The 13,739-nt window shown below is 41.1% G+C and overlaps 2 protein-coding genes across 3 annotated transcripts; one reads left to right on the top strand and one right to left on the bottom strand.

Moving 5' to 3' along the window:
- The first annotated feature begins 370 nt into the window (after positions 1 to 370).
- LOC110002535 (dual specificity phosphatase 29-like) lies at positions 371 to 2,532 on the top strand. Its single transcript, XM_065959433.1, has 4 exons — positions 371 to 583; positions 1,656 to 1,846; positions 1,935 to 2,158; positions 2,253 to 2,532. Exons 2-4 carry the CDS (start codon positions 1,668 to 1,670, stop codon positions 2,477 to 2,479), a joined length of 630 nt encoding a protein of 209 aa, XP_065815505.1. The 5' UTR covers positions 371 to 583; positions 1,656 to 1,667; the 3' UTR covers positions 2,480 to 2,532.
- A 1,107-nt stretch (positions 2,533 to 3,639) lies between these two features.
- Positions 3,640 to 13,390, bottom strand: adka (adenosine kinase a). Of its 2 annotated transcripts, none has more exons than XM_020658168.3 (11): positions 13,202 to 13,390; positions 10,653 to 10,727; positions 9,308 to 9,361; positions 7,232 to 7,310; positions 6,933 to 7,105; positions 6,733 to 6,841; positions 6,367 to 6,537; positions 5,588 to 5,623; positions 5,374 to 5,488; positions 5,178 to 5,264; positions 3,640 to 5,091 (listed from the first exon to the last, which is right to left on the bottom strand). In XM_020658168.3, the coding sequence occupies exons 1-11, from the start codon at positions 13,303 to 13,305 to the stop codon at positions 4,967 to 4,969; spliced, it is 1,128 nt and encodes a 375-aa protein (XP_020513824.2). In that variant the 5' UTR covers positions 13,306 to 13,390; the 3' UTR covers positions 3,640 to 4,966. The 2 variants fall into 2 exon arrangements, with proteins under 2 accessions (XP_020513824.2, XP_065815504.1); XM_065959432.1 differs by lacking the exon at positions 13,202 to 13,390 and adding an exon at positions 11,894 to 12,053.
- Between the last annotated feature and the right edge of the window lie 349 nt (positions 13,391 to 13,739).

Here is a 13,739-nt window from a genome sequence, read left to right as displayed (position 1 = left end):
TAACCCTGCACTGACAAATGTGACCTGATCCCCACACCTGTCCACACATGAGTGACATTCTTACAACGGCATCAACGCAACACGACTCCTTCACTAAAAGTTTCTTTGTTAGCTTTGTTTCTCGTGACTCAGTGTGTTTTTCTTCACCATATACTCTGAAAGAAAGTGTAACAGTGACACAAGGAAGGCTATCTTATGAGGCACAGAGAAAGTGTGTGTGTGCATGTGTGTGTGTGTGTGTGTGTGTGTGTGTGTGTGTGTGTGTGTGTGAGAGTGTGTGACGTCGTTGAGGTCAGGTGTTGTAGCTTGGCTGCCTAAAAATATCATCTTAAACACAGAGCCTGAGAGAGCAGTTACCATTCCAGATCTGTATTTCAGTCTTCACACTTACTGCTGACACACACACACACACACACACACACGCGCGCACACACACACACACGCGCACACACACACACACACACACACACACACACACACACACACACACAGTTCACACATGTCCTCTGTGGAAAAGTTCAAATGCTGGTCTGCTATCCTGCTCAGCAACGGATCTAAGGCTTTAAACAGTTACAGGAAAGAGGTAGGTGATTTAAAAAAAACAAAAAGTAAATCTGTAAACAAAGAAACACTGATGAAGCTTTAAAGGTTTTTAACCAGTGATGAGTAGAAGAGACAATGGGCTGCTCAACATCATCCAGGGATATGTTAACATTTTGGAGATCCTTTGTGCTTTAAAATGAGGCAAAATAGTCTCAATTTGGCTTCGAGTATAAGTAAGAAATAAACTAAGAGAATAGTAAAAAGTCAGTTTTGCACCCAAAAAATAGCAAAGAGTGGCAAAACTTAAGTATTTCTTTTTCTTCCATTTGTAATTATTTCTTTTCCTTTTTTTTTCTTGATTGTTTGGGGCTTTTTGACTTCATTTTGTCAGGACAGATAGTGTAGGAAACTGAGAGAGAGAGCAGGGAATGACATGCAGGAAAGGAGCCGCAGTCTGCCTGGAGGATCACAAGGCGGGCAGCGACCCGCCTGCTAGACCCTCCCTGTCCCTGTAAAAATAATTTAAAACACAATTAGGTTTAGTTTGCATACTGTACATATTGTATGTTTCTCTGCAAATCGGTCTTTCACATCTTATCATGCCTCACCCTTTAACTTCTGTTCACCGCTGTCCGACATTATCCTGCTGTCTTCTTCTTCTTCTTTTTTAAATCCCACTATCAGGTTATCATGAAGTAATCATAAAGTGAGTCAATTTGGCGAGGTTGTCTTTTTCTCTTTTTTTCTCTTGTAATATCAAATATTTGGCTAAATCTGTTTAATGTCCTGGACAAGAAGAAACCCAGCACCTGAGTGCTGATTAGTTTTTAATTGAGTCATCATTGCAGCTTTAAGAGCGTGTATCAAATATCTCTGAAGTGCATAATATTTCATCTACACAGCTGTAGACTCAATTCAGAGATTTATGTTTACTTGCACATTTGTAAGACTGCATGAAATCAGATGACAAAAAATATAAAAGTTGTGTCAGGAGAGATCAAGAAGCCCCCAGGCTAATACAAGAGACTTCAGCTCTTAAGAGACAAAAACAAAACAAAAAAACAAAGCGATAAGAATTACTGTTTTGTGTGTGTATTGTGTTTACTTGACAGCGGAGGTGAACTATGTCGTCATCCGCTGTGAAGTCCAGAAGCAAGAACCCGTACGCCGCCGTGCAGGTAGACCCCGACAGTGATTACATCACACCAGGAACATTAGACCTGGAACAGATGTTCTGGTCTGGCACCGGGGCTCAGTATGCACATGTCGATCAGGTCTGGCCCAGGATCTACATCGGCGATGAGTGAGTGACTTAACACAAAGACAGTTCTACAGTGTGAGGCGTGATTCATGCATGCAGCTTCATTTGATGTCTTTGTGTGAATGAACAGGAAAACAGCGCTGGAGTTTTCTGGCCTGAGGGACCTGAGCATCACTCATGTCCTTAATGCAGCCGAGGGAAAGTTTAACAACGTGCTCACCGGTGCTGAGTACTACAGTGACATGGACATTCAGTACTATGGTGTCGAGGCTGATGACAAACCCACCTTCAACATCTCCCAGTTCTTCCGCCCTGCAGCCCAGTTCATCCACGAGGCCCTCGGTCATCCAGAGAGTAAGTCCTGCAGCAAATCAAAACCTTACATTTAGATCCTTATCTGAAAAAGCGGCCTGACTGATAAATCGATCTGTACTTCGTTCTGTTGAAGACAAGGTGCTGGTGCATTGTGTGATGGGTCGCAGCAGGTCAGCGTCTCTGGTCTTGGCGTACCTGATGATGAAACAGAGCTTAACGGTGGTGGACGCTATTGAGCATGTGCGACAGCGACGCTGCATCCTGCCCAATCACGGCTTCCTGAAACAGCTCAGAGCCCTGGACATCACATTACAAGAGGAGAGGCTGAGAGAAAAGAGAGAGACCAATGGTGCACAATAGAACGCCTGCTTCAGATCATTGTACATAAAACTTTAGTTTTTCTTTTGAAATCATCTCAGGAATGATGGAACTGTTTCTCTTTAAATGTTAAATAATTAAAGTCTTTGTTTTGCACAAGTGTTTCATGTCCAAGTGAAAAGGTAAAATTGAATATGAGGTATCCTTAAGGATTAATTTAGTTCTTATATTAAAGCAATAATATGTAACTTTTTTTGTCAAAGTCAGTCTAGTTGTACAATAACTTTCAACACAGGGTATGGCTTCCATCCCATGTCCAGAGATCGCCCCGGTCGCCTGCTTAAAGCACTTTTTAACTTTGGCAGCGGGCCGCAATTTATCAACTACTCCAGTTTACTATTTCAAAAAGTGCAAACTGATGTTTTTACTTTTACTTTTACTGCCACTTAAGCTAAACACCCCCTATTCTCAGTTTAAGCTTATACCTTTTTTAGCTACTTATTCACTCGTAGCCGATGTAGCCGATCCATTACTTTGTCTTTTTTTTACATTATCTATTTTAACTATCATCTTTCTTTTGGCTATTTGAAATGTATAGTTACCCTTAAAGATAGAAAATTATTTAAATCATGTATCTCCTGTTTTACCTAAACATTTCAACCATTATCCAATTTCAGTTATCAATCGCTAACAATCCCACTGTTATAGAATATAGTTTATTCCATGATGCAGGTAAATATTTAAAGCACTTAAGCATTACAGAAAACTTTTTCAACTATTTATCGACACTTCATTGTTGCACTTTTTCCCCAACTGCTTATAGCTCGCTGTTTAAAGCATTTATCAATTAAGACTATATTATCTGTTTACTAACCTTACCTTTTCAATCTTTAAACATTATCCATCACTATATCTATCACACACTTTTCATCCAAAGCAAATTATTTCACTTTAGATATTATTTTAACGATTTATCCATTTCTGAGGCAAATTTCCACTTTAGCTGAGCATTTTAAAATGTTTTCCTTTTGCTGGGAGAAGAAATTCAGATTTATATTCTTTTTAACCTTTTTCTTTTACAGGGTGAATTCAACATTAACACAAACTGTAGATCTGACTATTAGATCAACATTTGAATGTATTAAAGAAAAGCATCTTAAAATGAAACAGTAAAGTAAAAAAAAAAAGGATGAACAATAGGATTCACCTTGAATGTTTTATTTCTGAGTGCACACTGCAGTAAAGCACAGAAATGGGAAACTTGAGACCCATTCAGACCTTTGATAAACATAAGGCTTTTTGGTGTTTCTTAACACACAGTCAACACAGGGACATACATCGTTACTGTAATGCCTGAACAGCTCTGCTAGTTTTCACAAAAATGCAGACTTCATGCAGACAATGAAACATTTAGAGGTGTACGTTTGATCTGTTTTCAAATGTTAAATACTGTCGATCACAGAATAACACTAAATCAGGTATTCTAATGATTTTAAATGTTTGGTAAATGTCCTGAACCTAAATTCAGCTCATACTGTTATAAAATGTCACTGAAATGAGAGAAAAATATTACTCATTCTCAATTAATTTTGAAGGGGGGGGACGGTGGTCGAGTTTGGTTAAATCAAAATCATCTAAAAAAACCCCAGAAAGGTCAGTTTAAAAGCCTACAGTATGACTCGACCAAAGAACACTCAAATATAAAGATAGTTTCCAAACGATACCAGTCGCCTTACATGCATTCAGAAATGTTGTGCGTCTATTTTTCTCCACAAGCCTCAAGACTCATACTGGTCTAATGTGTAAGTTTCCCTGAATAATCAAAAGTGGGTTCAGAAGACATCTGTAAGCCCCTTACAACTTTGAAACACAGAGAGAAAAAAATGGAAAAGGCACTCATTCCTAGAAGCCCCTTCCCCAAAAGCTGCATAAGGATAAAGCAAACCATGGTGAGTTGGAAGGTGACTTCTACATGTCTTTGACACAGCTGACGGTTAACAGTGATCGTAGGACGTACTGGGCGGAGACTTTGACATATTTCAGTGTGTGCATAAACGAGAAACATTTGGTTTCATAACTGGCCAGTTAAAATCAAAACAGTCTAAAGTCAATTATAATTACAAAAAGAAAAGAAATCACAACTGCACATTTTAATGCAGCATCAAAGACATTCTTAGAGAGTGTTTTTCTCTTTTTTTACTCCTCATATGTAGAGTCCTTGTTATGTAGAGTGAGCTGTTAAGGAAATGACAGACTCTTACAGTAGGGTGTCAGTATGATTGTGTGACCGTGTCATTGTACTGGACTGGCAGTGTCGGAGCCAAAAAAGGCCTGTGGCTCTGCATGATCCTCTAGTGGCCCCTAGTGGAGCTCATAGAGACATGCAGACACATCAGGGGTCAAACAAAAGGTGAATGAATAAAATACAAAAATAATGATTTGGACTTGGACGGTTGGCTGAAAAAAAAAAGGGGAGCTTTGAAATAAAAGAGGTTTCAAGCCAAAGGTAAGGTTGTCCGGGGGGGATTCTCATTTGAAGTCAGGTTTTTCTGGGAAGGTGCATCCAGCTCTTCTAATGATGACGTTAGCGGAGTAGTGCGCCGCCTTCACACACTGATCCAGTGGTTTGTCCTGGACCAGCTCAGACAGGAAACCTGCACAGAAGATCAACAACAAATAAACAAAGAAAAGCAACCTTTGTTGTGCAGTGTAGGGAATGAAAACATAAAAAAGCCCTTACCTCCTACAAAGGCATCCCCTGCACCGTTTGTGTCCACTATGTCTTTGGGGGCGATTTTCAGTACAGGGAATGTCTCAATTTTGTCGCCTAAAACACGAGAAGGAAAAGTAGTTTTTTAAGGGCACGTCTGACAAAGGAAAGGAGACACAAAGGAGTAACATAAGAGGGGAAAAAAAGAGAGAGACTCTAATCTTACTTTTGGCCATAACGGTTTCATGCTTCCCCTGGGTCAACACGACAACCCTCTGTCTCTTTGTGTTGACTTTGGGCAAAGCCTGAGCTTTCTTTGCAATTTCCTCTATGTCCTCAGTCTACAGACAAAATACACAGAAACACAATCTGTTAATAAGACACACCTTATGTAACACTTATCATGTGCAAATACTGAATGAGACTGTCAGTGCATTTACCTCGAAGTCTTGCTCTTTGGCAAATGTAGCTGCCTCCTGAGGAACGAGAAAGAAACAATCTTGTCTTACTCACAAACACGAGATCAACTATCAATATCTGGCATCTGTAGAGTATCTTAGAGCCTTGGTTCTCAACCGGTGGGTGAGGGACTAAAAGGGGGTCCGGGATGCGTGCCAGGAATAAAAAAAAAAAAAAAAAAACGTGTAGCAAAAAGTATATGCTGTGCTTTTATTTTAAAGGATACTAATCACATTCACACGCAGCGGATGAAGCAGGGGGAGTAACTCTGGGTTAAGTGTCTCACCAAAGGACACATTAGACATGTACGGTAGCTGCAGGAGCTGGGGATCGAACCCTCGACCATTTGAGAGACGAGTGATTCTACCACTGAGCCACAGGACGTCAAGGATATGTGCCTGTAGTAAATAGTCTATGCTATGCTTTAATACTAAAGGGTGTGTTTCTAATAAAACTGCACGTGCAGAGGGCAAGTTTATTAATTCTAGCACAGTAGATGGCGGAAATGCACCTCAAGCCTGGTTGCTACTGCTAATAAACAACGACAGAAGAAGAAGGGGACAGAAAAGGGACAAAAAACCTCAGCGCTGTAGGCTCATAAAAGTGTGAAGCCATCAAAAATGCACCCTGTTTCACTAAAACTATTTGAGTGGTTGAACATTTTCGTCGCAATTTGTCATGAAAGAGTTGCAGAGGGTCCTGCAGCTAGCCCAGTCGAGAACCACTGGTCTAGAGGATGACCTGTGAACGTCTGGCTTACTGTCTCGTTGCCGAAAAGCACGTCCACGTAGGGCATAACCTGCATGAGGTTATCCTTGAAGAACTGGCTGATAAAGGGCGCCGACAGGTTCAGGCAGAACAGCTTGTTATTTTCAGACGCGTGCTTTGCCACCTTCAGGATGGACTCCACAGAGACGGTCAAGAAGAAACCCTGGAAGCAAACGGTGACATTGGGTCAACACTGATCTGCTTTTTATATCTTGATGGGCTCTAATGAATCACATGCAGTCAGGGCTATTACACACAGAAACCCCACGAGTACAATGGTGGTGTGACAGTACATGAGTTGACCTCAATATCAGAAGTGAATAGCACAACAAACCATTTTGTCATTTTTTTTACTTACAGCAATATAGTAGACTTTAGCTTTTTCCACCAGCTCCCAGTTTTCTTCCAGGTCTAGATGCTTTTCCTTCTTATAACAGTTAGCGGCAGCGAGGTTTGCTACCAAAGACCTGAGGGGATGAAGCAAAAGAAGAAGATTAAAGACTTCTAGATGGATAATGACACCTTTTTAAGAAAAACAATATTAGAACAATAACGCACCTGTTATCTCCGGTGATGCATGCAGCACATGTCCCTGTGGGCTCCTCGTCCTGCTCGTAGTAGTGGGCGTCGATGTGGCCCTCCTCAGCCTTCTCTTTCAGGATTTCTCCAAACTTGTCTTTGCCAATGCAGCCAAAGAACGTGCCCACGTTATGGGGCTCTTGGATCATCCACTACAGACGGTGACAACAGCTCCGATTAGTAGATTTATACACGTGAAGAGTACAATTAACCCTTAAAAACTTAACGGAATATTGACGTATGTGACAGAACAGAAAGTCTGTGTGTGAATGACTGACCTGTGCAACCTTTATAGAGTTCTGTGTGGCGCCTCCTGCATGGTACTCGACTTTAAACTTCTTCACTATCTCCTCGAATCTAGAAAAAGTCAACAACAACATTTTAAGTCACACATTTTTAGATTACCAAACAAGACTCAGTATCATTCAAAATGTTTGCTCACTTCTGCAAAATTGAGACCGACAAGATATTTTTTGGGGCGCTAACTTCAAATATGACAATGCACCACCACTCAACTGTGTCAATTATCATTAATTACTGAACACAAAAGGTTTTTTACTAACCAAACTGTGGCTTTAGATTGTTAAATTACAACATTTTATGTATTTATTTCCTTGGTGAGATCTAATGAAAAGGAAATTTTAAATATAATATGCTAAATGGACTTGAGCTTGTGTAGTTCTTTTCTTGTCTCCTGACTACTCAAAGCGCCTTCACACCACAGGTCACTCCTACACATTCACTGCATTTCACACACTGAGTGCAGAGGTCGCTCTGTAAAGTATCCATCAGTATTATCTTATCACATTAATACGCAGCCAACAAAGCAGAGGGATCAACTTGGGGTCAAGTCTCTCGCCCAAGGACACATCGGACATGTGGCTGCAGGAGCTGGGGGATCAAACCCTCCGACCTTCAGGTTGAGAGACGTTCTCTGACACTGAGTCACAGCCGCCCCAATAGTGCAGGTGGATGCTCTTAACTTTTGGACTAAGCCAGATTAGCTACTCCCCTGTTTATACCAAGCTAAGTGCTGCAGCTCCTCCCTGTAGCTTTACATTAAGTGGACAAGAATGAGAGAGGTGACACATTGTCTCAGCTAGAAGAGTAAAAATCTTGAAGGTTTATTTTTATTTAAATAAATAAAAACATGTGGTAAAAAAAACATGAACATTTTTAATCTGGAGCTGCACGATCTATGCTAATGTCCCCCCCAAATGAACTCAGGTAAAAGGCTCATAAGCCCATCTGGTCCTGCACTGTCCACTGTCCAGTGCTTTGATAGTCTGCCTCAGGCCAAAGCATCTGTAATTCTCCATGTTGTGTAGTCTAAATATAGACATATCTTCCTCCACTCTGACATGTGTTTGTGCGGTTTCATGCGCGTGTTAAGAGACGCCATGTTCAAATATGTCCTTGGAAAGTGTAACAGGGCTGACTGCTGCTAAAGGTCCTGAGACTGAGCCAGAGGTTGCAGAGGGGGAGACATCTGGGAGATAGAGGTTGGAAAATGGAACCGACTATTGTAGGAACTTTAAAGTATAGTTTGCGGTCTCTGATGTGTCTCTTATGAGTTTGGATCGGGGGGAAACCTTTAATGTATTTGTATTCAACAACAGAGCACAGAAACAAGAAAGACCAAAGTGGCTCCACTACAAGAAGTAACATTTAAAAAGTGATACCTGTGTAGAACCTTAGACAATGACAACTCTATAGGCTAACTATGTGAGTACCAATCTCCTTTTGGATTTCAGCTCTTTCTGAAGAAAAACAATTGTATTTATTGGCGCTGTTTTGCTTATTTTAGTTTATAAATCTGGCTGATTCACTTCCATTTATCCTCGTGTAAATATGTGTCTTACAGTATAACACTGTCAGTAGATGTTAGAATAACAATCCAGATCAGTGTCGAGTTAGAACCCTTCAGTACAGCTCTCTTTCACTCACACACACACACACACACACACACACACACACACACACACACACACACACATACACACGACTTTCTTATCGCCTGCTGTGAAATGTTTGCTTTCTGGCTCTCGTCTCACAGGGACTGGGAGGTGAAGTGTCCTGGTTTTCTATTGGCCGAGGCCGGCTCTCTGAGCTGAATCTGCTGCAGTGCCATTGGCCATCTTTAAAGGAACGGAGGTCAATTGTCCTTATTTCTGGTGTGCGCCTGTTTGGTCTGTCCCACTCCGGAACAGGGAGGACTAAGCTTGGTGTGAATTCAGACGTATTCATTTCTGCATGCACAGACTACAAAGCCCTGTTAGCGGTAGACGAGTGAGAGCTCAAACACAGACTTTACTCCAGAGAAGATGTTGCAATGTAAGAGATAGAGTACGTACAGTGCTTTGTGTTTGTCTTCTGCCAGGATCTGGTCGTTTGGTTTCAGAGAGTATCTGCAAATAATTAAAGGAGAAGGAGGAGGGATCAGTTTTGCAGAGCGGTTGGAAACAGATGCAAATTAAAAACCAAACAGTTTTTAACCTGAGGGAAAAATGCTTTTCAATCAACTAACTCCACAATTTTGTGTCTGAAATCTGTTTCATGTGGAATAGAAGACACAATGCTTGTGCTTTAAAAATGTGTTGTTCACTTCCTTTGAAAATGTGATTAATAAAACAAGTATTCAATCATAGCCGGAGGTTTTGAGCGACCAACTCAGAGTCCAAATCGATATGTCGGTTCCAAAATGCAAATCACAAAGTACACAAAAAAAAAAGACAAAGATAGATTGTGGATTATGATGCAGTTTCAGCCCCGCTTCAGTCAATGAGAAAACTGAGGCCGGCTGGTTTTGCTCTAATCCACAAGTTTACGCAAGGGGTCAGAGGGTGGACTCTGAGCTGGTCAGTCAGTGTGACGGAGCAAGGACAGTCCAGAAAACTGCTCCTCATACTGAGCAGGTTTCCACTGACGGCTGGCACTATTTCAATACATTTGAAACATTCTTAATACTTAATTATTACAGATCAGGTAAGGTCATTATCTGAGGGAGCCTCATTAATTTAACTTCAGCTCATAGGAGAACTTGAGTCACATCTTTTGTGCTCAGCTGTCAACCTGATGTGAACACGATAAAGACAAAAAGAAGAGGTTCTTATTCTTTGTTTGGCAATGTAAAGAAGTAGAGATGTACTGTCCCCTGTGCTGTGCTGTTCTCTCTCTTATCATCACTGACCACTAACATCAGAGAACCTCTCTCTGTATGGTCAGACCGGCACGCGAGTGACCGCACTAAAAGAAATAAGATCTATTTTCATTATAACTGATTTTCACACTAATCTTAAAGATTCAGCAAAAAGATAGAATTAGGCTCCACGGTACACCCTTCACAAAACAGTTTATTTCACTTTTCTTTGCTTTTAAATTCTTGGGATAAAGTACAATTTTCAGGTCCAAAAAGCTGTAGTCCTCAAAGCATGCAGCCAGGGTTCAAGTCCGACCAGCGGCTTCTTTCTCGCTCCTTGATTTCCTACACTATCCACTGTCCTTTCAAACGAGGGAATAAAAAGCCCACAAAAAACAAATCTTAGGAAAAAAAAAAAGAAGTTAAATCCCTGTCTGTATTTTTCAGATTAATTTTGACTCTGAATCAAGTGCTACACACACACACATCTCGAGCAGTGAGGACTACTGCCGCTCATAGGATCAACAGAAATCATAACGGGCTTTTGTCCTCTAACTTACTTATCCAAGAAGTCTTTGTCCACTACAGCAGAAATGTCCAGTAAGGGGTTTCCCATGCCAAAGAGTGAATTAGGGCTGAAACAGAAACATAAAGTGTTATTATAAAAACATACACAAAAAACTCAACAGTAAAAATGAGACCGCTTTGTAGAATCTATTTAGTGTATGTATTTGACTCAGTTAGCTTAAGACTGCCTGGTTGTTTTCATTCAGCGTAATGTAAAAACAGACACATTTCACGGACTTCATGTTTGTCCACTCAACGTGTGCTCAGTGAGTTCACCACCACATTGAATAACCCACATTTCTGTTTCCATGTGACTTCAATCACATGATTTCAAAGCTCAAATTCTTACAGAAAGAAAAGCAGAAGTAGCTCATGAACACACATGACTCATCAACAATCAATAAAAAAAAAGGAGAACATGAATATTCTCTGAGGTGAGGACCCGGTCGGTCATTCATGTAAACCGTGTTTTGGACGTTGACAGCGAGGCAACATCAGGGCAGCCGCGCCGCTGAATGTGAGCCTCTTTGTGTGCAGTCTGTTCATTCCTGAGGCAAAAATAAAAACCCTGAATAAATCATAAGTCTTGTGATGCTTGTGATTTTAAAGCAGCGACGTGAGACAGCAGCAACAAGACGCCTCTGTCTGAGCTGTGTGTCAATGCAAAACATCCCTGCTGGAATTTGTTTTGAAAAACACAGTGACCAATTATCTTAAGTGAGTTAGTCTGCAATGTTGGCTTCAGTAGGAGCAAATACAGCTAAGATTGTGTCAGCAGGCAAAGAACACGTGTACTAGGATGTGTTTTTACACGTCCTGCCTTCATTGCATGTTTTTTCATGTCATGGCTGTGTTGTTCTGAGTAAACCCCCAGAAGGAGCAAGTCTCTAACTATGTCTTCGGGACATATGCCACCTCTCAACATGAACACATCTAAACACATGTTTTCCAATTCATCCTTTTTTTTTTTTCCCCCCCACCATCCTCCGAAGACTTTAATGTAACAAGATGCAGCAAGACAGATTTATTTCTAAGACGATGACTTGGTCGACACTGTCTTGTGCTACACAGATGGGTTCTTGTCATTTAAAGAATCAAGCAGATGCCCCACCCTTACTATCATTCCCTACATCTGCCAATATGCAGTCACAAGATTACAGAGCTTGTGCAGCCCAATTACACTACACCAGAGCCCATGTCTGCCTTTCTTCTCTCCATGTCTACGCACTCTTACCTTGCTGAAGACATGGTGTCCCTTTCTCTGTATGCACCGGCTAGATACTGACAGACCTGTTGAGCAACCTAAAACCGGCTCAGAAAGAGCTAAAGCATTCAAAAACTTCACATTTCAGCCCTCTGTGCGGGTAGATCGATGTTCCCCTGCAGCCTACAGCTCCTCCTACTCCTGACTGACTGATTGGAGGCAACCGAGGGAGGAAGAGCCACGGTCTGTTTCTGTCTGTTGATTGGCTTGTTTTGCAGACTCCAGCCTCAATCCACTCTCACTCTCTTGAGAAGATTAATTTACATCGTGAGAAGCGTGCTGATGATAGCTGCTGTAGCAGAGATGCCCCCATTATGAGAGTGCTGCACCTCACCAAGGATGCAGAGAAAAAAGCATTTAAACACAACATTTACAAGAGCAAGTGGTTTGTTCTTTAACAGTTCTTTTCCACAGGAGGTTGTACAAGAAGGAACCGAGCTTTCTCTAAAGTTGGCACTGAATGGACACAGTGTTCAGATCTGCAGGTGGTGGTCGCGCTTAACTCCGCATTCACCTGGTGTCGGAACATTTGGTTTCTCGACTTTGGAAAAAATAAATAAATAAATAAAATAAAATAGAAATCACATGATGTCTCCCACAAGTCAGAATAACACCTGGGAAAGTCAGATAAAATGTTGTAAGGCTACCTGTCAGAATATTTGGCGATAAATCATGGAGGACTTCAGTTTACAGTTTAGTTGTTGTTGTTTTTTTTAATCTATTTACAAACTGCAAATTTATGATTTGTCACTTTTAATTGCCAATTAGTAAAATAATTGTACAATTGGGTATTTTAATTGTGATTACGACGTAATTTAAAGCTCGTAAACATCCCGAGGTTGGAAAAAAAGATTCGTCAACTTGGAAGTTCGATCTTCCGAAGCGCACCTGAACGCAGCACGGTATAAAATGCTGGCAGATTGGCTGCAGTTAAAAGTTAAAGGGCGTGATTATTTACAATCACGACCTGGCTTGCATTACTACTATCAGCTGACCTATAACATGATGCAGCTGCAAGATAAAGTGTAAACCGTATCAGAGGACTTTAAACCGACATAAACAGCGACCTTTAAGGTGGTTGCTTCCTGCACACATTTGATTTAACAAAACTTCAACATTTCATCAACTATGCATTCAGTTGGCACATTCATTAAGTAACGTCGTGCTGATTTAAGTGTAAAACTGCAAATGTGGCATGCATAAACATTCACACACAGTCAGAGGAGGGTCGTCTCTCCTCGTCCTCTAGAAACGTGTTTCAGGTATGTTTCGGGTCACCTCAGTTTGTCGGGAGTCTTCTTGGCTGGAGACTCATCTTTCTCCTTCTCCTTCTCCTTCTCTGAAACCTTTTGTTTCTTTGCTTTGGGTTCTCCAGAAGCCATTGTTGACGGGGTACGTTGCTTCACCTTAACCCGGCGTGGAAAAAGAAACGCGGTGCTGTTGTCTAACGGTGCGGAACTAAGTGTGTGTGCCCTGAGTGCTGCCTCGCAGGCATCTGTTGCTGCCTCCCCCCCTCTGGCTGTGAAACTGTAAACTGTAGATAAGTCAGTTCAATTCAAAAACACTTTATTTGACCCCGGGGGGCAATTCAAAGGCACACAGAGCAGTAAATTAACAACAGTGTGTTAAAAAGTAGACGAAACATATTAACCTAAATATAAAGTGTCAATTTAAATACAACTTAAATCTTAGACTTAACTTAAAAATACAAAATATAAAGGAGTAGAGTGCAGTAGTGACCAGATGTAAACAGAACTATGTGCAGTAAACGAGAACTAAATATATATATAGACAGAGCTATGTGCAGGTAGGCTAA

The sequence above is a fragment of the Labrus bergylta genome, chromosome 10 (genome assembly GCF_963930695.1).
Source record: "Labrus bergylta chromosome 10, fLabBer1.1, whole genome shotgun sequence".
Classification (NCBI taxonomy): domain Eukaryota; kingdom Metazoa; phylum Chordata; class Actinopteri; order Labriformes; family Labridae; genus Labrus; species Labrus bergylta.
The sequence above is the reverse complement of the archived record's forward strand: the minus strand, read 5'-3'. Positions and strand labels throughout refer to the sequence as shown.